Here is a 24,183-nt window from a genome sequence, read left to right on the forward strand (position 1 = left end):
TCACGGTCTGAAACCTCCTCCATAAATCAGTAATGGTTTGGTCTTAGGCCATACGAATAACATCACGTGATGTCATAACCTCTTTGGCAGGATACGGGAAGATTTTTTGGTAAATTTTGAGCTCCATCCTTCCATAATTTAATCCATTCTTTTTCATGTTCTCATAGCGGGAAAATTGCCCGTCAACAGTGTTATCAACATATTCATAAGAATCTGAATTAGAAATCACATGTAGAAAAACACAGATAAAGCATACAGATACATGAATTGATTAAGGTGTTGTGGTGGAACTTCTGAGGTCCTCAGTTAGCACAACACCATAAAAATGGCTGAAATGTCAACGGTGTTACCGTCAATGGTGTTACAATTAAGTATGACAGTCAGGGTTGCCAGATGAGGCTGATGATTTCCAGCCCAAAAAATGATCAAAATCTGCCCTAAAAACCCGCCCAATTCTATTGATTTATATGGCAGTGGGAAGGTTTTTCTGATAGATGCCATTTTTACCCCCACACGGCCATCCTAAGCAGCCCAATTGGGCAGGAACCAGCCCAATCTGGCAACACTGATGACAGTTGAGGAGGAGTATGTTTTTGCCAATTTATATCCATATTGACAGACAAACAAACAAAATAATTTGTGTTCTAGGGAGATGGGTTTGTCTGCTCTGTTTTTTTCTCCTAAAAAAGTGCCGACTTGTTCCCCTGCACTGTTGACCGTAACACAGTTGAGTTACACCGTTGACTGTTTTGAAAGTGTTTTTGCGCTATTGATCCCTTATGTGTTGGAAAAATCCTATGAACATACACTAGGGATTATCTCCGGAGAAGGAAGTCTTGTGTAAGGAGGGTGACTATATTCAAATCAGACGTTACAGGGATTTATGATGAAAAATGTGTCAGTCTGTATCACAGTGACTCATAAAATCCTACTTATGAAGCTCAACAATCACATTTTCTATATCAGTTGCACAGATTAATGACAACATTACTGCTAAGGGACATAAGCACTTTCAAACATATATTGTTTCAACTCTGTAGTATTTTTATATATGTTTGAAAAGACATAGTATTTGTCCATAACACTGTTGACAAAATAATTAAGCAAATGTTCGCTTTCATTAGAGTATTTATCAAATGATTTAAGATTAAGCTTGGCAATTTGTTTGTTTGGAAACTTAAATATATACACTATGTTAACATCTAGGTCATTTAGTTGAAAAAAAATACTGATAATTGACATTTTGCTTTTGCCAAAAGCGTAGGGAAATCATAGAATCACTCTTAAGTAACCAGTTCTCTAGACTGGTGTTGAGTTTAGACGTCAAGTTTAGTCTAGGTTTAGAAAGACAGGTTAGGCAACGAAGGCTGTAAGTTTGTCAGGTTTAAATTAGATTGAGAGTAAAATTGACAGATCAGCATTATCAGGATTAGTCTTGTGATGTGGAGGTTTTTTTCTGAGCTGTGCTGAAACAGATAGCTTTTGTTTATCATTTCTTGGTTTATTTTTCCATGATCAGGATTAAAGCACACATTTTACTGCACACTGTGCAGTAAAGACACAATAAGAGACACTTTTATTGATTCCGAGAAAAGTTAAGGAAATTGTAATCAGTACAAATAACACAATCACAGTCCAACCTAAGGCAAGACAAGCTTCAAAAATCATAAGTACTTTTTAGTTCAAACATTTTTTTGGTGCTAAAGTAATATACTTGTAATCACAACTTGGTTGTGCTTTTATGATGGAAGAGACATATTCTTTATATTTAGATGTTTTTAGGCATATGTTTTAGAGAGCTTTATAGAGTTTTATAGAAGTGTTACGATACTTTCAAAATAACTTAGTTTAAAGTTGTCTTAGAAGAAGTTATACCTAAAATATTTAAGAAGCCTCGGAATCGTATGATAATATCCTCTGTTGCCCTTATGTCTTCATGTTAGATTCTCAATTATTTCACATTTAGAACATAATAATAGTGCTATAGAACAGTTGCTCGCTTGCTCTCCATTTCTCTGTCTTTCTTTCCCTCCTTTCTCTCCTTCCCCTTCCAATTTTTTGCTCCCTTCTTCCCCATTTCATTTTTCCTCCTCAAGCTCCCAGCATCTTCTTGACCATGTATCCCGGCATGCTGTAGAGAAACAGGCCCAGCAGTGCCAGCACTAGCAGCGCCACCACGATCTTGATGACGAGCCACTTGTACTGGGCACAGATCAGGTGGCGGATGGCCTTCAGCGGAGTGAGGAACCACAGCATGGCCGTGTCTGGGCGGCTGGCAAAAGCAGAGACACACATGTCAGTCAGTAGACATCCTTATCATCAGGTGATATATGATATGATATGATGGCTTTGTTATAGATGGTACTAAATGACTTCTATTTCCACTACAGCACCAATGAAGACTAAGTCACTGGGCGGCATAGACACCTCTAGTTGGATCATTCACATGCTGAACATGCCGTATATCCTAATAATGCACATATAACTCCATTACTCTACAGTACTGTACATTACATCAGTCATTCATGGTCATGGGGTCACATGGCTTGAGCAGACATGTGTTGCCATGTGTTGAAGCTCACATGGCTTGAGTTGACGTGTTGAAAGTGTGAGTGAAAAAAAATAGTGTTTAGTGTTGTGTAGTGCAGGCTGCCTTGGTTGAAAGCGCCCAGCAGGTTATAGTATGAGCATGTCAGGTTGTAGTGTATGAGCATTGAGCGTCACAGGTTGTACCCATACAATGCATAGCGGGTGCAACATGGGTGAGAGATACTGTATGTGAGAAGCCGCAGGAACAAAACCTCTGGCTGTCCAAAGTAAAGCTTGACTGAATTCACCATAATTAAGAGGCTTGGATGATGCCAAAGGAAATGTGATTTTTTTTTAAAGTGATGCAGGTCCCAATTCCAAAGAATGCCTGATATTAAAATGAGAACATAGCAGATTCTGGGAAGACTACTGTACAAGCTTAGACATGCAGTACTGAGCCTGTAACAGCCACTTACCATAAAACGCAAGCTGAACCTTCGCAAAATCCAGACCATGAACGCAAAATTGCCATTTGCCCAAAACTGCCTAACTGCTTTTCCGTGATGCAGTGAGGAATCCATCTACTGTAAAGTTGTAACATTTTGCTGAGAACCATTTTTAAACTGTCACTCGGTTACAGTATACCATCGTCAGAGATCTGAGATGCCATCTAGCTCTGGGAAAACCAGATCTGATGAAACCAAAAGTTCCCTGTTCACTGGAAAGTCATTGAGGAAAAGGAAGAGGTGTATTATGGGTTATTGTAGAGCAAGTGAGGTATGGTCCTGTGGGGTATAGGGGAGGAATATGAGGTCATGTGTGTCCAGACAGAGGGTGGTGGTTGCCTGGGCTTACTTTGGTTTCTCCAGAGGCTCCGGCTCGTTGCGTCCTTCTCCGACTGGACTCTTCTCCGCCTCGTCCCCAGTAACCAGCTGCAGCTCAGCCTCCACTTTCCCCTGAGAGACAGAGAGAGCACAGACTCTGTTAGTGCTGTGCACACCCAAATTAAGTTGTCTGTATGTTTTATATAAAATGTATTTAAAATAGCTACAGCCGTGGCCTAATGTTAGGAAGTTGGATTGGATCAGAGGATTGCAGGTTAAAATCCCACCCTTAATAAAGTAAAAAAAAAACAAAAAAAAACAATCCCACCCTTACCTTTCCCGACACCTCTATCCATGGCTAGCGTACCCTTGAGCGAACCACACACACATTGACAGGGGTGATAGTGAAAAAAAATCCTGAGCCTGAACTTTTTTCCTGGTCGGGGAGGGGGGGCCGGGGGACGACGGGACATACTGCATATGAGACGTAATGTAGGCCTTATTATTATTCAAACACATTATTCAAACATTTAAGATAATGTTTTCATTTTTGCATTATTTCTATAGTGTTATTCACGAAAACACAGATCATTTCCCTGTTGGTAGGCTACAGCACTTGGCTGAAAGAAACTGACCACCACGTTCAATTCTAGCTGTAAAAACGAATACCAACGTATGCAGTTAGAAATGCATTCTAGGCTTGTGATGTTGCACGAAAGTTATTGAGGTGGGTATTGAACCAATGCAACATTTCAACACCAGAATGCATTTCTGAAAACATGGTGCATATTTTACCACATTGAATTAACTGAAAGCTACATATGTAGCAGCCATACCAAGACAGGTCAGTAGGAGGCAATACTACTCCAAAGTACAGTAACTACACTCTGTCCAAAATAGAGGAGGTGATTACCAATTAATTGAGCAATACTTTTAATGACATGACATTTGCTGCAAGCTGATAAGTTTCATTTTCATTGGGACATTGCTCATATAACTTGTATAGGCTACTGGACATACGTTTAGATAGCCTACTCGTGGCCCCATGGTCTACCTATAACCACAGATTGTTTAAGGGCTGTGCTATAACCCCTGCCTTTCCGTTGTAGGGAAACGCCCTTTAATTACCGGTACATGATATTTAGGGCACAAGCGCATGATTGGCTACATGCAGGCCCACGTTCACATTGCATATTTCGACTCCACGGATGACAGAACCAGTGGTTATTACGGACAGGACAGTATATATAGCCTGTGTGACTACTGCCGCGACTTTCGCATTGGGTTGTAGTCAATTAAAATACATGAAAATCACTCGCGTGTACACACGCCCATTACAATGTACGAGTTGAAAAGATAACAGAAAGCAACAAAAACAAAGACAGGACCGAATTAAGCTACATGAAAATAGCACAGGGCGTGAAGATAAGATGAACATTCACTGCATGTCTAGGTGACACCGTGGTGGCCACATGAACGCAAGCCAAGTATTTGAAGTTCATGAGAGTCTGATATTGATAATTGCCCCCTGCCCGAGAGTAGGGATTAAGTAGCCCAGAGCGTGCAGACAATACAACCTGTGCATCGTGCGTGGAATAACTGGATTCGATTACGCAGAAGGGCTACGACAGGGAGCGCGCGCGAGAGAAAGGCTGTGTGAACCTGTGCGAGGCTGTTTGGGCTTTTTCACAGAGCGCGTTGGTTTAGTCAGCATAACTAATATAAACATCTCCCTGAAATCAGTTTGACACGTGGTTTGTCAGGAATGACGCAAAACACCATCCCTCAATCAACAGTAGACCAAAATCCACGAACTCAGCTCACACTAGCCTACAAGGGGTGTAGGCTAACTAGGCTTGCCAAACATTAGCGATCCAAACATTCCATTGTCATTTGGACATGTCGCAATGGTAGCCGCTATTCCAATGCAGACCACATTTACGCACTACACCTAGAAAAAAAGTATCATGACGGGCATAGCATAGCCTACCGTTTTGAGCATACAGACTTTTTTTGAAAGAACGTCCATCTCCATCAAAGTTTGTCAACATTGCGCAGTCATTTAGCGCACATAAATTAGGAAAATAGACGAACCTATTTCAAACATATACTCTCACTGAGCCCGTTTATGCGCATCAATAAGCCGTTTATGGTCAGGTTTTTGGAGTAACCTGCGCAAGGCAAAATCATTCGGGCCCAAGCCAACATGCCACAGTGGGCAAATTAATAACTAAATGGCCTTACCTTCAAACGTTTTCTTGATCACAGAATTTCACTAGTATTCCACTGACATCCACACGGTTCAACACACCCATCACAACTAGCAAGCCATGTGGATTTGTGCTAACAATAGTTGCTAATTTTTATCGGAATCCAAATGGTCTAGACTTGGCCTATAGTACTTTCTTCCGTTTCTTCAGTATAACGAGATGCCATTTTTGGATTTGCCTCCGTCGACAGTGAAAATATCTGAGAAGGGTAACCGGGGCCTAGAACTCTCTTTACTGTGCATACTGACAGCCAATCTACTTCTCCTTTCACTAGAACTAGAAGACTGCCGCCAGTGATGTGAGTGACTCAAGAGCAAGACGTAACAAATTGATAAATTTTTCAGTAAGATGTCGGGATGATACAATTATGGGCTGCTTCTCATTTGGGTTCCTTTCGCGTCTCTTACAACAGGCTGTTGCGCGCTCATTTATTTTCACCATACATTAATGAAGGCCTACGCGATAGTTTATTATTTTATTAATTTTGGGGAAATTATTATTTTATTTTTTTCTACAGCCACGCTACGCCGGATTTCCGGCGCGGCGCCGGACTGCTATCACCCCTGCATTGATCCAAGGACTGTAACCATTACCCTGTAGGTCGCTTTGGATGAAAGCATCAGCTATGTGTAATGTAATGTAATGTAGCAAATTGTTGTTATTTGTATTCCGTTTAAGTTAAATGATCCTAGGTCAGAGCTTATTAAGTCCATATGTTTGAGCTCCCAAATTGATTCCCAATATGTCTGACCATGACTTCTGACTCATCATTTCAGTTTATTAACCCATTGATGCCTGATGTTGCATTGCGCAACATTGGCCCTGGCGCCTGGAGCTGCATTACACAACATTCAGGCTCATGAAATTTGAGACAACTTTATTAAAAATCTCTGTTTGTTTGAGATGAATGAACATATTCTAATGAAAGATGAGGGTCTTAGCGTTTAAATGCAACTTAGTGCATATTTTTATGTGCTTCAGAAGCTGAGCTATTTTGTTTTTTATAGGTTGAGGGCAGTTTTTCTTAAAAAGGGCTCAGGCATTAAGCACCCTTTTTTGCAGGTGCCTTAGGCGTCAATTGGTTAAAATTTATGTAAATTGAATGTGGTTTACATCTACCAGTGAATGCGGGGGAATTTCAGGGTCACATACCGTGATCTCTAGCTCATCATTCTCATCTCGGGCCAAAAATGGCCACCAGCCCTTGATCCTCTTCTGCTTAAAGATGGACACCATTGGCATCTCTGCCTCATTTTCAATCATCTCAAGGGTGCACTGCTTTGCTGTCTTGGCCCCACGGACAAATCGGTTGAGGTCCAGTTCAATTGCACCTGTGTATGAAAACCAATAGATTGCTCAGAATTATGACGTGACACTTTGAAGCTAATAATGTTTACTTTTGGCAATTTACTGTTTATTTGTGTATCAAGTTGCTACAGAGGTGTGTGGCAGATATCTGCTAAGAAACTGACCAAGACAAGACCATTTCTTTACATTTCTCTTGCATATCAAGGAAGATATTATTAACATACCCATTGTTATTAACACAGATTCCTGCTAATACAGGACATATTGTTTTACTTCTTCACTGGTTAAGAAGCTAAGAAGCTACTGTTCAAAATAATGATCTTCACACCCAGAAAGTCATCAGCAGAGAAGTGGTCAGCGTCCCAGACTTGGATGTTGAGCCGGGGTGGGATCTTGTACTCGGTTTCATCCCATGCAAACATGGACTCCTTCTTGGAGATGACGATCTTCTCCTCTGCCATCAAGTAGTCAAAGGGGTAGACGAACCTCCAGTTGAAGTTGCCCTCTCCAGTTAGTGAGTGGTAGTGCACATCCGTGTCCTGCTTGTCCTCCTGCTGCCCTTTCAGCCAGCTGGAATGGACAAAACGTGACTTTGTCATCGCCACAAACTCTCCCAATTCGCCTCATAAATGTTCTACTGTCAACTGTCAAAACAAACATCAACAAAGAAATACAGGGCTGGACTGGTCGAAAAATAGTGACCGGGCACTTTTGGATTAAAGGGGCCCCACATAATCAGCGGCGCAGAACTGAATCACCGGTGGGCCCCGCACCCTTGTGGGCCCCTTTTTTTTTACATTTCTGAAAATAGCGGCCCACAAGGAAATGCCCGCTATGCCAGATGGCCAGTCCAGCCCTGAAGAAATATCAATATTCCTTTTTACCCCCTGAGTAAACACATACAGTAGTATGCCAACAAATCAATATTCAATTCAATATAATCAATATCAATATTCATGCTTTTACCCCCTGACGAAAATGTCACTGGATTTTTCCCCTGTGAAGATGTCATCATCTTCCAGAACAACTTCATCTGTATTCCAGATAATCACCCTGAGCTCAAACCTATTAGGAGACAAGCACACATCACCAGCAGTAATCAATGTGATAGTGAAATCAATCAATCAATCAATCAATCAATCAATCAATCAATCAATCAATCAATCAATCAATCAATCAGTCAACCAACAAACCAATCAATCAATAAATCAATCAATCAATCCATGATTTCAAAGATTATCCTTGATTCATATTACTTCTTTGGCTTCCTAGGTGCAATATCCAGGGCTGGACCAGGTGCTGCCATGTCCTTGGGGAACATATCCACCCACATCTCAATCCTTCCCTGCAGGACACACACATGCATATGTACATCTACATTGGTGATTTGGAACTTTTCAACACCCTTGGTCTCGTGAAGCAAGGTACTTATAACAATGAATATGAAGAGACTTTTTTAAACATTTCATTGCAAGATAGCATTAAGGCAAATTAATATGACTTGAACTGAACAGAAAAGAAAACACAGAAAACATGAAATGAGTTTGAGTAGTTTTGAAAATGATTTAAAGGATGAAACGATAAAATGGAAACTAGGTCTTCATACGGATGAAGCATACAAAGCCAAGATATACAGTACAGCTATGCATGCACACAGTGCACAATACGCCCACTAGAGGCTGTTTGATTGTGGTTACCTGTTCGATCCCGGGCTTGTTGGGGTTAAGTAGTGGGCGGGTCTCCACGTGCTCGGGGACGAGCTTGCAGCCGGCTCGAGGCATGTCCTCCCAGTGCTTCAGCACCGTCAGGGCCAAATGCTCATCTGTCTGCTTCTTCAGGCCTGTAGCAACATTGACCAATCACTGAACTGCCAACCTTATGCTAGCCATTTAACAATGACGTCAGTGCTTATCCTTTCTTATTGTGGACATCCTGTACTTCAGTAACTAATAAATAAGTAATTTTGGATAAATGTGGCAGCTAAATGTAGTAATGTAGGCCTAATAATATGTAGGCCTATTAATATAATAAAAGTGGGTTTTAAGTTAACATGGTACATTGCTCTCACCCATGGTATGCATTCACATACCATTCTCATCCTCGATCTCAGTCGGTCCAAAGTACACCCGATTGGCCACCTTGACCCTTCCTCCTGGACCAAAGTGTGGCCCATCCACCTTGCCATCCTTGCAGAGTTTGCTGAGGATCTGAGTAGGCTTCATCGGGTCTCTCCACACGTTGTAGCCATATCTATCCAACAATATAAAGCAGTGTAACATTTAAAGGTGCACTGTGTAGGATGTGGCCAGAGTAGGTATTGCAACTACCCTGCTCATTGAAACTGTGCTGTTCATTGCCAAATATGATCTTTTCATGGATATTCATTAAGTAATATACCAATATTTAGTAGTAGGCCTATGACCGAAGTACATCAACTTTTGCAGCTAAAAATGGCTATTTCTTGAAATTCAAAGTGGCGGACCATGGAAAAGATCCCCCTTTTCATGTATGAAAAATGCACTTTTCCCAGCCATAATGAAAACTGCGAATTTGATGGTGGTGGTAAGTATTTGTTAGAAAAGTAACACTTGTGAACGGGCAACATGAATTCTGGAAATGAACTACTAAAAATATTACACAGTGCACCTTTAAAAAAGTGATATTTGAATGTATCAGATGACTGCCTCTTCCTAGAGTATTTAGAAGTAGCCTACTCACAAAGAGTATTGTGATGCAAGGCCACATGTTGCTCTGTGTTTGCTGTAGTAACGGTTCTCCAGGTCGATTCTGGTCTCTCCAATAAGGTCGTCTGTGCCCACCAGATCCCAGTCATAGATCGAGACGGTCAGGGTGGAGTCCATTGGGAAAGTGGCTTCTATGTCAAAAGACCTGAGAGGAGAAGGAACATCCGTTTGTTTACACAATGTTTATTTTTTTCTATTCAAGTTATTTGTGAAGAATGTTGCATTGGTGAATAATATGTTCACCTACTTTCCAAATAGAGGGTTTAGCTGCTTGGAGATGTAGTTCTCCTTGTCTTTGATTTCGGTCTTGCCCAGCTTGATGGCAATGTAAGGATCTGCCTTCCCATTAATGTCAGCTGGGTGCAGATCTGTAGCCTGGGGGAGATGGGTTTTACATGTTTTAGTAAAAGGAAACAGACCAACAGTATTGTCTATGAAGATTCTCATTCATCCTGGTCATCAAAGTCAAACGATTGATTTGACTACGACCAGCAGCATTATCATAATTATATTATTGATATTATATTATATTATTGATAATAATTTAGGCAATTAAGGTAGAACAAAGAGGAAATACATGTCTTTGATTTACCCATTGATGCCTAAAGCACTTGCAAAAAAAGGCTGCTGAATGACTAATCCCTTTTTAAGAAAAGTTGGCCTCAGCCTATAGAAACCTAAATATCTCAGCCTCTGAAGCACATACAAACATGCAGTAAGTTGGATTTAAACGCTAAGACCCTCATCTTGCATTAGAATGTGTTCATTCATCTCTAACATACCAAGATTTTTAATAAAATTGTCTCAAATCTCATGAGCCTGAATGTTGCGTCATGCAGCTCCAGGCGCCAGGGCCAATGTTGCAACATCCAGCATCAATGGGTTGACAGACAGGTGGAAGAAGGGTTTTCAACTGCAAGAAATACTGCCATTTGCAAATATGCAACACCTACCCTGACAACATACACTCGAACTAGAATGTTGACAGGGTTGTTCTGCGGAATATTCTGGAACATGCCCATGTTGGTGTCGTAGGGAGAGTCTCTGGACATCTCCTCTAATGTCGACACTTTGTATATACTCAGGGAGCCCTGCATACCAGAAAGAAGGGAAGAGAAGGGAACATGATCACAAAGTTAAGTTTACATCGCATCTTCACATGGGTACATATTTTTTGATTGACCCAACATCTATGGGTGCATTCCAATATGCACACTCCCGTCCTCCACTTGTGCTCGTGGCCTCGCCCTGCCTCCTGGCCCCTCCTCCATGGAGAAAACAATAGTTTCCCAACTGTCAGCCTAGCCACAACAACTTTTGGGGGAGTGTTTGTCATCCACCATCCCAATTGCAAATGAGAAAATGACATTAGAATTGTGATTTTGCAAGATATTGATTTTCTGTCTTCAGTGACATCATGATGAGGTCACAAGCAGGCAAGTGAGCAAGGGAGGACGGAAGTCCGCAGATGGTAATCCACCCTATATTATACAGCCCATCTTACTTTAAATTTGCCCACAAGCCTGTCGTCATCGTGGACATTTTCGTCCTCGTCATCTCCGGCTTTCCCACGGTACAGGTTGAAAGAGTGCAGCCAGTCCTCAAAGCCGTCAAACTCCAGGTCCAATTCCTTGTTGTAAACCTGGACATGTCAACCACAACCACAGGAAGAAGAGAGGGGAGGAGACGTTTGTTAAATAAAAGTACCAAGATTTTCTACAGTAGAATGAAGGAGTGATCTCTATGTACCTCACACGCACCACACATACTATTATACAATATTTAATTCTTCATCCATCAGGAAAGTAGTGGTAGACATAAATGGACTAAACCTCCTTACAGCATTTAAGCGCTAACCAAAGAAGTAAACACAGTGATGGGCAATCTGGATTCAAACATCATTCAGTGCCACATGTCCAATTATGGCATTTGGACAGACCAAACAGGTAATTTGGTATACAGTATCTGGCTCTTGATTGTAGCTTTGAAATTAAGCAATAAGCCATGAGAGGCCATGGGTTGTGCTCGATTTATAACGGGTAAGGGGAGTGGGGCACGACGCAAAGCGTTTATTTAAAACCGCTGTAATAACAATTAATTTGCCTCGCGTCATTCAGCTGACAAATTGAGGAAGTGGTTGGTTACCCTGGACAACACTACTGGTGTGCGTGCGTTCATTGCACTGCCAGACACACACTTCGACACACACTTCGACACACACTTCGACACACACTTCTAACTTAGACGCGCATAGAATCTTCATTCATTTGGAATGGTGTGGGTTTGTGCCCGATTTACAACAGCTGTCACCTTCAGCTCGTCGATCTTGGGCCGTTTGTTCTCTGCTGGCCCGTCCCCTGCTGCTGCTGCTGCCGCCGCGGCTGCCGCTGCCGCCTTCTTCTTCTTGCCTTTCTTCTTTCCTTTTACAGGAGAGTCATCAGGGTTGATTTCTGAGCAAGGGGTGAAGCAGGGGAGCAGAGCAGGGAGGAAAAGGGGGCGGAGGAGGCACACAGCACTCCAGACATGAACTCTTCATGAAAGTTGCCAAGCGTCTTATTTTTGTCTTAACATTCAGTTTTCGATTCTAGAACTATGTTTGCTGATGTCCTTTAGATAAATCTTTAGGCAACACATACTGCATTGTTGTGGGTTATTTATGTATACAGTATGTTTACTCACAGTTTATATGCAAGTAGCCATTTGTTTTCACATTTATTTGCTATTATTATGACATTAATTAGTAGATTCAAGGTATGTTTAATGTATGATTTAATCAGCTGAGCTTACTGGCTTTACTGTTATGTGTATTTAAATCATGTTACGTTTTCTCAATCATCTTTAGACAACTTTCATGGCAGGCATGTGCATGGGCGTCATGCCAATAGGCGAGGGGGCCAATGCCTCTGTTGTCCCTCTCTATACTGAAGGTCAGTTAGAGCCTGTGACAACAAAGGCCTGAGCTGTCATGTTTCTGCCAGTGATGGGCAAAATGGATTCATTAATTTACAATCCAGTGCCACGTATTGAAAATGACCAGGTTTTACCTGTCCAATTCAACCAGGTGACCATTCAACCGGTTAATTATCTGGCTGAGTTTGACAGGTAAAACCAAGTCATTTGGAATATGTGGAACAAGGTTGTAAGTAACTAATGAATCCATTTAGCCCATCACTGGTTTCTACTACGTTTTATCATCCATTCATGTCTGTTTGAGGTTTTACTGCACTATGCAGTAACGGGATTCAGAGGAGGAAGTTGGGAATCTATCGCTACAAAGAGAAGGGGAGGGAGCTACGCTATTCACAGCCATACTACAATCTTAGTCAAGTCACTCTTGACTCTAGGAATGGACAAGAAGAATTGTAGTATGAAAGATTAAAACATGGTTACATGCAACTATTTAGGTGAAATCACTACTGGTGCTACAGCCATTGGTCTCCAAACAAACAGTATTGCAGTTCATGTACATTTTAGTATTATGTTGAATTTCTTATTTCCACTGCAGATGCATGTGACACACGGGCTTGTCCCAATAGGGTAGACCAAGTTCATATGGGTATTAGATACATTTATGATCTGTCATGAAATTAAAGTTAGTTAGGGGCCCTTTGTCGCCGCTTGCAGCTATATTTCATGTTTTTTTTTCTTTATGTATTGTCTTTAAGGCTGTTTAGTTTATATTAAAATGTTATTCAATACTCATTCATCACAGTAGAACTGTATAAGGTAGCAATAGCAATAACATCACAGGAAGTTAGCAAAGACTATCAACAATAACATCAGTGTCACATGTATGTTATCTTATCTTATGATGTAACTCATGATACACTGTAAAGTACTGCAGTGCCCATATCATGATACTGTGTCTATATATCCTAAATGCGTTGCTGCTTGGAGAGGGCATGTGGCAGTGGTCACATGCCAAAGTTTACAAGTTATCATTTCCATTTGTCCTCTGTTGCCGTGGTTACCTCCCCCCTCTGGTGGAGCGTCCGGGTCCTCCTCCTTTTCCGCCTCCGCCAGAGCAGCCTCCTGTGCCTTCAGGATCTGATGGCACACGCATGCGCACACATACACACACACAAACACACACACACCATACACACACATACACACACATACACATACACAAACACACACACGCACACATACACGTACACACACATGTAAACACACACACACGTACACACACACACACACACACACACACACACACACACACACACACACACACACACACACACACACACACACACACACACACAAACACACACACGTACACGTACACACACACACACACACACACACACACACACACACACACACACACACACACACACACACACACACACGTCCACACACACACATACACACACAAAAGGAGACAAATGTATACACTGACAGTTGCGTGCAGGTATGTGATGGTACTTGTCTGCACTCGTCCACTTGTTTGCCACTCAGGGCTCGAACCCGTGTCTCACAGTCATAGCAACAGTTCAGCATGGGAGCACAGGTACTATACCACTGAACTTAAAGGGACACTGTGCAGGAAATGGTCAAAAAAGGTACTGCAACTACTGTATGCTGCTCATTGAAACTGGGTGGGCTATCGCCAAATTTGATATTTACATGAAAGTTTACTAAGTAATAAACAAATATTTTCTAGTATGGTCCAAGTAGAGTCATTTTTGCAGCTAAAAATGGCTATTTTTGGAAATTCAAAATGGCGGACCATGGAGGAGATCCCCCTTTTCATGTATGAAAAGTGCAATTTTTCCGGTCATAATGAATACTTAAAATTTGATGGTGGTGGTAAGTATTCATGAAAAAGGTAACATTAGTGAATGGGCAGGATGAATTCTGGAAATAAACAGCTACAAATCTCACACAGTGTCCCTTTAAGGTCTAGACAGATTGCTTAGTAGTGATACCGTATCTTTATGACTCTTCAGTGGGAGGTTCATTAGATGTCCTACTGCCAAACTCTGTTAGTTGGCATCCGTTTCATCATGTACACACATACAGTACATATGTGTTACTTGGGCATCATGTTAACACACACAAATGCATAACGAGAGCATAATGTTGACATTTGGATTAGAGAAAGTAGGACAAATGTGGAATGGAAGATCCTTTCCTCTCACCTCCTTCAGCGTCTCGATGGAAGCAAAGTATTTGGACCACCAGTCCAGCATGCTCTCGTCCACCTCCTCCTCCTCCGGCTCTCCCCCTCTCCCCTTCTTCTTCTTGCCCTTTTTCTCATCTTCTGACTGTGAACGGAGTGAACAAAGTATACCAGTCAGGGGGCGTGGTGGTTCAATGAGCTGAGGGCGCCATATCATTATGCCGACCACCCAGGTTTGACTTTGGCACAAAGTCCTTTGCAGATGCTAGCCCTTACTCTCTCACACACACACACACACATTTCATGTAACACTCTCTCACTGTCCTATCCTAAATAAATAAAGCCCAACACCTAAAAGCCCAAGACAGATCTTAAAGGATAACTTCAGTCAATTTCAACATGTAGCTGTAATGCTCACACTACCCTGGACTTGTCAGTACAGAGTACAGAGGGTTGGTTTTTTTTCAGCCTTTTCCGAGATCCTGGTCATTATAATGGGGGCAGGTGTTTGTTTACATTTTTAAAAAAAAACTTTTTTTATTTATTCCCAAAGACATCCAAAAGGTTATGCAACATCAGCAGACAACAAGCAAACAGCGATACCTCTTGGGAAAATATTTGGAGGAGGCCTATGTTAAGATCTTTTTATATGTAAACAAAAGCTGCCCCCATTAGAATAGCTCATATCTCGGAAAGGGCTGAGCCGAAAAATGCAGCATCACTGGGTACTGACAAGTCAAGGGTAGCGTGCGTGAGCAATACAACAGCATATTGAAATTGGCAGGAGAGCTCCTTTAAAAAATACAGCAGTCAGTCGCAAACTCAATCTTCATTATCAACACACAGCCTTTTTAACCTCCCCCCCTTCCACAATTATAGAAACTCTCATCTAAAAGTCACTCCAAATTCACTTATACTGTACAATGAAATGTTTGTTTTGCAGAATGTGGCCACAGATTTTGTTTAGCAGAATTAGCACATCAAAAATATCAACTGTAATATCTTAGGTTTTACCTCAACTTTGACAACAGCATCAGATGCCTGCAAAAAGAGACAGCGAAAACATGAAAATGCTTACTACGTCATTCTTACCACAAACAACATATATTAGGCTATGTATTTGACGTGTCAAAGTGTGTTGAGTGTGGCTTTCTGCTAACAGCAAAGCTTACAGAGTCCAGTTTGACCACCGTCTCCATTTTCTTGACAGGAGGCTCCGGCTCTGCGTTACAGATGATTTCGTCTGGAAAAGTAATATTGTGACTTGTCAGTGTTTATGGCACGTCATCTGAGGTCAAGTCAGCCGCACCGTTGTTACCCAAGAGAACATCAGCTGGACTTGTGTCACTTCATGGTCAAAGCTAGTGAATGTCCACACACTGATTCTTCTCTCATTCAGCACATTTATTGGTAACACTTTATTTATTTATATATATATACAGTATATATATATATAATGTATATTGTGATAAATAAATATATATCTACATATAAATATATACATATATATATATATATATATATATTATATATACAGTATATATTTCTAGGGCTGTAACGGAATTTCTAATAGACGTTATTAAACATTTTGGATTTTTTTTTTTTAAATGAAGCCATAACAGACTAGGCCTTTTAGTAGAAGTGATGTTATCAACATACCGGTACTGATGTTTTTCTCTGCAGGGAATGATGTACCTGTTGTTGAGTAGTTGTTGGCGTGCTTGTCTGAGGGTCGGTAGATGAACTTGCGGAGGGTGGTGACGGCGTTGGAGCCCACCAGGGTGTAGCGGCCGAAGGCACGGCAGTCCACCACACGGATGTTGAGGGGAGGGTGAAGCAGCTCATTCTCTGGCAGGTCCTGTGGAGCAGGAGATTGGGCAGTTATGGGTAAGTGGCTAGGGCGTCAGACTTCGACTCCCGACCTGCCAGGTTAGTGGGGGGAGTAATTAACCAGTACTCTCCCACATCCTCCTCCATGACTGAGGTATCCGCTGCAATGCTCATTTGGGGCGCCATTGGGGGCTGCCCCCTTGCACGGGTGAGGCATAAATGCAATTTTGTTGTGTGCAGTGTGCAGTGAACACTTGTATGCTGTGGAGTGCTGTGTCACAATGACAATGGGAGTTGGAGTTTCCCAATTGGGATTCACTGGTGAGGGCCCTGGACTACTCGTCCACTATGGCTGAGATGAGAGATTGTGTATCCCTTGCCTCTGGAGTGGTCGTATTGCTATGGGCTCTTAAAAATGTACTAATTAGGCAATGAGCCATTTTTATTCCTCTGTCTATGCTGATTTGATTTTTAATTTGGATTTGAACCTTTATTTAAATTCTCTGGATGCATTGAAATTGTGGCTCTTTTACTTTAATTAACACATAATTTCTTGGCTGGATTACGTTTCGACTTCAACAGTCTTCATCAATCCAGCCAAGATATAATAAAAGAAAACAAAAAGGATTTTAAGTGTGCGGACCTCTCACTCCGAAACTACAGTCAGTCTTTACCCTGCACCTTTTCCTGGGATGTGCACAACAATCTTCACCTTCAACTGTTAGTGATAGCGGCTTACCACTTCAAACCATTTCACCAGAGTGCTGAAGTTGGGGTTTTTCTTGTAGTTCTGAATGAGGGCGGACTGCACCCCCTTTCCAGCGCACTCGATGTCCACTCTTGGTCTGTCCACCTGGGCCAAGTTAATCCTCTTCAGGTCACGCAAGCCCCAGAACAGCACCTGTGGTCCAAACAAAGGTAATAAAAAAGGACTTCATATCGCAAGATAAGATGGACAATGTTGATACTACTTTATACAGTGTCTGTGATGTGTATTGGCAGTATCACAGCTACAAAAAATGATGAAGTTGTTGTCATTTGGCAGGTCACAATGTCAGTTGGTCACCTCGATGCGGTACTTGCTGAGGACAGGACGGATGCCGATGGGGACGGGGAGGATGGGCCCACGGTCCAGCTCAGTGGGGCCGTCAATAGGAGGCAGCTCCGATTTACCACCAGGACCAATCTGCAACAGACACAGCAACACGCAGCCGTTTAGTGTTTCTGCTTGAAACGTAATGCTAGGTTCAGGGCTCTAAATTAACTTTTTTCATCACTAGCCAAAATGGCTAGTAGACATTAATCTTACTAGCCAAACATACATTCACTAATGGGTCAAAGTGGCTGGTCAGCTTTCTTTTCTCCTCGCCAAACTGAATTTTCACCAGCATTTGGCCAGTTGATGGGTGTTGATTTAGAGCCTTGGCTAGGTTTAATCGTTTTTTAATCATTGTGCTTGCTTGTTTGTTGGTGTGTTTGTTTGTTTGCTTGTTTATCAGTCGTTTGGTTTCAAATGCAAAGTTTATCTTGAACATACAAGGGAAGTAAATTGGACCATGTCTAATTATTTAAGCTAGTCTATGTGAAACTATCTCCAGTCCTTTGCAGACTGAAGTAAAGAAATGGGGAGCTGAGACATCAATTCACTCAACAATTTCAAAACAGTTTGCAACTGCGTAATAAAATATTGAGTGTTCGTATGTATCTGTGTGGGCTTGTGTCTGTCTATGTGTGTATGATCTCAGTATCACCTGCAGAACTTTAACTTCAACATACAAGGGATGTAAATTATTTAAGCTAGTCTGTGTGAAGCTATATCCAGTCCTTTGCAGACTGATGTAAAAAAAAAGGTATCTGTGGGTGTGTGTCTGTCTGTCTGTGTGGGCGTGTGTCTATCTATGTGTGTGTATGATCTCAGTTTCACCTGCAGAAGTTCAAAGGCGGCGAGCATCTCTCCTGCTGTGCAGTTGCCTCTGTAGATCTGATAGTACTCCAGCTGGGGTGGGAATCGTGGGGGTCCGTAGTACTCATCCGACATCTTGGTTATGGGCTTAGCGAACGTCCTTCCCATGAACTCAGCTTTGCCCTGTGGAACCAGAACATTGATAGCAACATTCCGTTAAAGGTGCACTGTGTAGGATGGTGGCCAGAGCAGATATTGCAACTACAGGTATGTTGCTCACTGAAACTGTGCTGCCTATTCCCACATTTGATCTTTTCATGAGTATTTACTAAATAATTAACTAAAATTTATTAATTGTATTATTGTACCAAAGTACAGTAAGTTTTGCTGCTAAAAATGCCTATTTCATTTGCATTTTTCCCAGTCATATTGAATATTTAAAATCTCATGGTGGTGGTAAGTATTCATGGAAAAGGTAACAGTTGTGAAGGGGCAGCATGTATTCTAGAAAGAAACCGCTTAACATATTACACAGTGCACCTTTAAGGCCAGACCTTATGTGCTCATTATTCAATCTCAGTTCTAAAAAATAAACACGGCCATGGTCCAAAACACATCTTCTTTCTCATACTGCAGATTTCTGTTAAGCTGCGTAGTTCTTTGAAGTACATTATCATTGGTACTTTCAGCAAACTCTTTTGATTTGCTTAGTTGATGGCGAAAAAATGTGTGCTGTGTTCTTGAAAGAATGCAGCAGATGGTGACATCCACTTGTCACAGATAAAAGATGAAAAATCTGGTCCTGTAGAAAGGCATTTGCAGCTGACCAAAATAGTCTCAATGGGAAATAGCAACTTTATCTTGCATGTACTGTCTAGCTTTCACAATGACTGTGTACACACATGAAAAAGAGTAAAAGCAAGATCAGCATGTACCATAAGGCACAATTTAAGGAAATTGATCAAAATACAAGCTGAGGCCACTGTATATTGCAAACTGCTCATTCAAATAGCACAAGAAAGGGAAAAACAGTTACACAGCAGATTTTACTAAAATTTACTGTGTATGGGTTTTCAGTGAAAGTTTTCAGATTTCATTGCACGTCATATACTACAAGTCGTCATGAACATACCATAGCGTCTTGATCATAGATCTCTATGACGATGATGGGTGGGTCATCCCTCAGCTCGCCAGCTTCTCCATAAAGCTCCACATGATCAAACACCAGCAGCTGGTCCCAGGTGGGGCAGAGTGTCTCATTCAGGACCTACACCAGGCAGTCACAGAGGCACACGCTCAGCACTCATCACAAACTACATTTAGGACCTACACGAGGCAGTCACAGAGACACACGCTCAGCACTCATCACAAACTACATTTAGGACCTACACCAGGCAGTCACAGAGACACACACTCAGCACTCATCACAAACTACTGAAGCTTAAGCTTTCAAGCCATTCCTTTCCCCTCCTAAAATGTATCACACACTCACAAAGTTGGCAATGATCAATCATCTCAAAGAGGCAGAAGTACTTCAGTATATACTTCTGCAAATGTTGTGTGGCATTGATTATGTTTGTAAGCTGCTTTGGATAAAAGTGTCAGCTAAATGTAATGTAATGTTGAAAGTGTCCAAGTGCCCTTACTGTATAGGAATGGATATATAATATAATATAATATAATATAATATAATATAATATAATATAATATAATATAATATAATATAATATAATAAAATGTAATGTAATGTAATATAATATAATATAATATAATATAATATAATATAATATAATATAATATAATATAATATAATATAATATACTGTTGAAAGTATCCAAGTGCCCATACTTCATATGACATGACATCCATGAATTTGCCAGTCCCATTGTCTTTACCGTATGTCCTGGCTGACAGTAATGTGCCCCTTCCTTACCTCTGTGACCTGGGTGTGGGTGGAGAAGAAGACCCTGGCGAAGGGGTCGGAGAGACCGGTACTGTCTGCGGCGAAGAGGCTGCGGGCCTGGTACATGTGCGCCCTCAGCTGGAACTGCTGCTTCACTGAGGCCCGGGAGACACAATCAATCAATTAATCAATCAATCAATCAATCAATCAATCAATCAATCAATCAATCAATCAATCAATCAATCAATCAATCAATCAATCAATCAATCACTCAAACTTACTTGCAAAGCATATTATTAACATGAATGTCATTCAATGTGCTTAGGAGTAGAGAAAAGAGAGGAAAAATAAGAAACTATATTGAGTTATAGATTGTATGTAATTAACTATCACTAAAGGCAGATGAGAATAAAGCTGTTTTCAATTTCATTTTAAAACAAGATACTGTTAGGGCAGTTCTAATTTGGACAGGAAGTTGGTTCCAGCATTTTGCAGCATGATGACTAAATGCAATTTCACCCTGTTTCGACCTGACCCTTGGCACAACCAGTAGAGGAGATTCTGAATCTATTAGGATGGTATTAGTCAAGCATATTTTCAATATATTTAGGGCCTGAGCCATTTAGTGACTTATACAAGGCATAGGCTTGGCTCATTTGAGGTGATGGTGCAGACTTTAACAAACAGATTATTTTTCATTCTAATCAAAGTTGTTAAACAAGAATGCCATAGACCGGTATATTATGTACTAAATAAAGGTAGCCTGATTACCATCGACTTTCAAATCTCTTCGAGACTTGGTCCGACCAAGAGCATAACAATTAATGTTTCCCAAACGGCATGGTTGAAACGCCTCCCTAGGTTTGCTACTGGTTGACTGGTGACTGACAAAGTGGGTGGAGTTCCCGATTTTTCAGGAAATCAGAAACAATATTTTCATTGCTCTTGGCCTGACTAGAAGCAACGCAGAAGGTGTTGCGTCACCAAGAGAACGTGACCTGGCTGGAATAAAGGTGAAAATAAAAAATAATATCAAAGATGGTAAGGTAAATAAGAAATAAAATAAAATAAAGATAACAATTGTAAATAAAAATGATGTATTTGTGTTTGGATGCTTGACGGCTTACTCGTGTAGACCAGGCTGATGGGAGGGGCGGCCTGCATGCCTGGGCCCACAGTCAGCTTGGCCTCCTCAAAGCCGTTGGGCAGCCCGGCCAGGTAGTCCTTACGCTGGCGACTCAGGCCAAGCCACAGGTACATCTCCGTCTTGGACTGCACCGTCCAGCCGGCCGAGCCAAAGCCCTTCTTTCCAGGCAACTGGAGACAAAAGAGAAACAGATATATGTCTGAGTGTGGATATCGAGTCAAAGCATTTGTTATTAAAACAACATTTGTACTGTATTAGTTACTGTGATGGTTATTGATTTCGGGCCTAATTGAGTTTGTCAAAGACCAGGAAACCTGTTCCGTGTTGTTGGCATTCAAAGTTCAGTTGGCCCAAAAGTTGTCAAAGGGTGATGACATGCAGAATCACCCTGAAGAACTAAGCCCCCCATGTTTGGGCTTGCATGCCCACGGGGACCCTGGTTCGAGTCCGACCGGGGTCATTTTCCAGCCCTGCCCCATCTCTCGATCTCGATCTCCCGATCGTTTCCTACTCTACTCTCTAGTCTACCTAGTCTACTCTCATACTGTCCTGTAATAATAAAGGCCAAAAAGCCCCAAAAATACACTTATAACAAATAATCACCTTGAAGAAGATGGTCTTGACTTTAGCACAGTCTTTTCCTCTCTCCTCCTCCACAGGCGAGTACAGTATGTCCTTGCAGCCTACTCGTGCGTATGCAATGCGCTTATTGTTGCTCAACATCCAGATGTAGATGTCCGGGACACTGTGTTGTGGCTAAGAGCAGATGACAAAAAAGTTGGATACACTTCCATATTTTATGCAACACTAACACACATACACATACAAAAAATCTAACAAATAAACAAAAACAAAACGTTACTGCCAGTCCATTGAAAATAAAATAAACACAGTGATATGCCAGTCCAATTAGTGAGGTCAGAGGTCCTATTTAAATGTCCCAGGGTTATACACTTCCATATTTAAAAGTCTCTGTTACATGAATTTAGTAGAGTCTAAAAAAAGAGTGCAACAGCATGTACCATTAAGTACTTGCACTGTACGTACTATTTTCTGAGAGTTAGGGTTAGGTAAGTGTAGTGCACTTTACATTACATGTTGATACATGTACAAACTCCATTGAAGTTGGGACACTAGGTAATATGTGAATAACAACAAAATAGTATCATTACAAGAAGTTGATTTCTTTTTGTCTTCTTCAGTGAAACATACCTCCACTGCCAAGAATCTCAACTTCTGCAGGAAGACTTGGACCAGCTTGAGCTTGTCTTTCACTGTGTTCTTCTTGACCTGGGAGCGAATAGTCTTCGCCTGCTGCCCCATGGATTCCTGTTATAAAGGCAGAGGAGCGGAAGAAAGAGATGTGTTACGTTCATTACGCCTGACTGTTAGATCAAGTCTGAAGCTTTTTCTTTTGTTTTAGACATGTAAAAATAGAATTCATAACGTGCAGCCCAAAAACCATTAACAGGGATAAGGGACTGTACATGCTGTCCCACACCTGGAGTACCATCTTAAGTGGACAACTCTAACAGCAGGAGGTGTGACCAACTTGACGGGGAGGTCACACCTTCACAACATCGGCTGATTTTAAAGAATGTCAAGCATCAACATCCATGTGATCATCTGATGAAAGTTACAATATAGAATCATATCTGGAAAAGGATAAAACTGTCTGAAACAAAAGACAAACCCAAGACTTGAGAGTAAAAATACCTTATTGAACACTAATCATCTTTTCTTTATACATTTGCAATCACTTTCACAGTTATTAGTACTACAGATAGAGCATTACATTGTCAGCTGAATGGGAGTACACTGAAAACAAAAAGTTTTTTTTCCCTTTTTTTGGGGGGGGTGGTCTCTTTAAAAATCTATTTTGGGGCTCTCACCATCTCCCTCAGGCAGGTCTTGAGTCTCTCCCGATCCAACTTTGTCTTGCCAGCCTGATTCTGGTCCTTATTGGCCAGGCTGAGGAACTGACTAAATGGGAGATTCAAGCAAAGCAGTGAGACAGACGGGTGTTATTACAGAACATACAGTATCTCTGGAGGATTATACTGTGAGTTTTGGTTGGAAGGTTTCTAAAAAAAATTTGAGTAGCTGTTTCAACGTAGCCTGCTATTTTTGAAAATGCATTGGTTTTGGCCTTCCATCTTCACGTAGCCAGAGCTTTAAAATCCAGATATCAAAAATCCAGCTTTAAAAATATCCCATTTAGGGGGCTAAAACGCATTTGTTACAAAGGAGTTTTTATTTTTATCCCCATGTTGCGTTTCCACCTAAACAGGAGAAAAAAATACCCACATTTAAAAATATCTGGCAACGTGGAAACAGCCCCCAAGTAGTGGGCGTGATTGACAGATAGAGACACAAATTCGGTAGATGTAGTAGATTAGTGTATCTCAATGTCAGTATCCAGACCTGCAGCCATTGCTCAGCTCCTCCAGAACTCCTCTGAGGCGCCGCTCTGGGTAGGCCTTCTCCGTCTTGATCACCTCCTGCACATCATTCAGGCCCTCTTCCTGTTACGCAAAAGACACATAATTCATCACTTGCCATCAATCAATCAATCAATCAATCAATCAATCAATCAATCA

The 24,183-nt window shown here is 41.3% G+C and overlaps 1 protein-coding gene across 1 annotated transcript in view; it reads right to left on the reverse strand.

Annotated features, from left to right (window-relative positions):
• Positions 1–1,898: 1,898 nt before the first annotated feature.
• Positions 1,899–24,183, reverse strand: part of LOC134435357 (otoferlin-like) — a 38,090-nt gene continuing 15,805 nt past the window's right edge. Inside the window, exons 14-41 of the mRNA XM_063184261.1 lie at positions 24,008–24,108; positions 23,476–23,566; positions 22,796–22,912; positions 22,187–22,339; positions 21,564–21,753; positions 20,467–20,591; positions 19,666–19,800; positions 18,555–18,716; positions 17,697–17,816; positions 17,370–17,531; positions 16,496–16,658; positions 15,973–16,043; positions 15,815–15,841; positions 14,820–14,945; positions 13,647–13,722; positions 11,986–12,125; positions 11,180–11,317; positions 10,629–10,766; positions 9,923–10,050; positions 9,650–9,820; positions 9,021–9,181; positions 8,629–8,771; positions 8,188–8,276; positions 7,898–7,996; positions 7,260–7,501; positions 6,776–6,954; positions 3,385–3,485; positions 1,899–2,272 (exon numbers count right to left, since the gene is read on the reverse strand). Coding sequence (XP_063040331.1) covers positions 2,092–2,272; positions 3,385–3,485; positions 6,776–6,954; positions 7,260–7,501; positions 7,898–7,996; positions 8,188–8,276; positions 8,629–8,771; positions 9,021–9,181; positions 9,650–9,820; positions 9,923–10,050; positions 10,629–10,766; positions 11,180–11,317; positions 11,986–12,125; positions 13,647–13,722; positions 14,820–14,945; positions 15,815–15,841; positions 15,973–16,043; positions 16,496–16,658; positions 17,370–17,531; positions 17,697–17,816; positions 18,555–18,716; positions 19,666–19,800; positions 20,467–20,591; positions 21,564–21,753; positions 22,187–22,339; positions 22,796–22,912; positions 23,476–23,566; positions 24,008–24,108 — 3,729 coding nt within the window. The 3' untranslated portion in view covers positions 1,899–2,091. The remainder of the gene's footprint in view (positions 2,273–3,384; positions 3,486–6,775; positions 6,955–7,259; positions 7,502–7,897; positions 7,997–8,187; positions 8,277–8,628; positions 8,772–9,020; positions 9,182–9,649; positions 9,821–9,922; positions 10,051–10,628; positions 10,767–11,179; positions 11,318–11,985; positions 12,126–13,646; positions 13,723–14,819; positions 14,946–15,814; positions 15,842–15,972; positions 16,044–16,495; positions 16,659–17,369; positions 17,532–17,696; positions 17,817–18,554; positions 18,717–19,665; positions 19,801–20,466; positions 20,592–21,563; positions 21,754–22,186; positions 22,340–22,795; positions 22,913–23,475; positions 23,567–24,007; positions 24,109–24,183) is intronic.

The sequence above is a fragment of the Engraulis encrasicolus genome, chromosome 19 (genome assembly GCF_034702125.1).
Source record: "Engraulis encrasicolus isolate BLACKSEA-1 chromosome 19, IST_EnEncr_1.0, whole genome shotgun sequence".
Taxonomy (NCBI): Eukaryota; Metazoa; Chordata; class Actinopteri; order Clupeiformes; family Engraulidae; genus Engraulis; species Engraulis encrasicolus.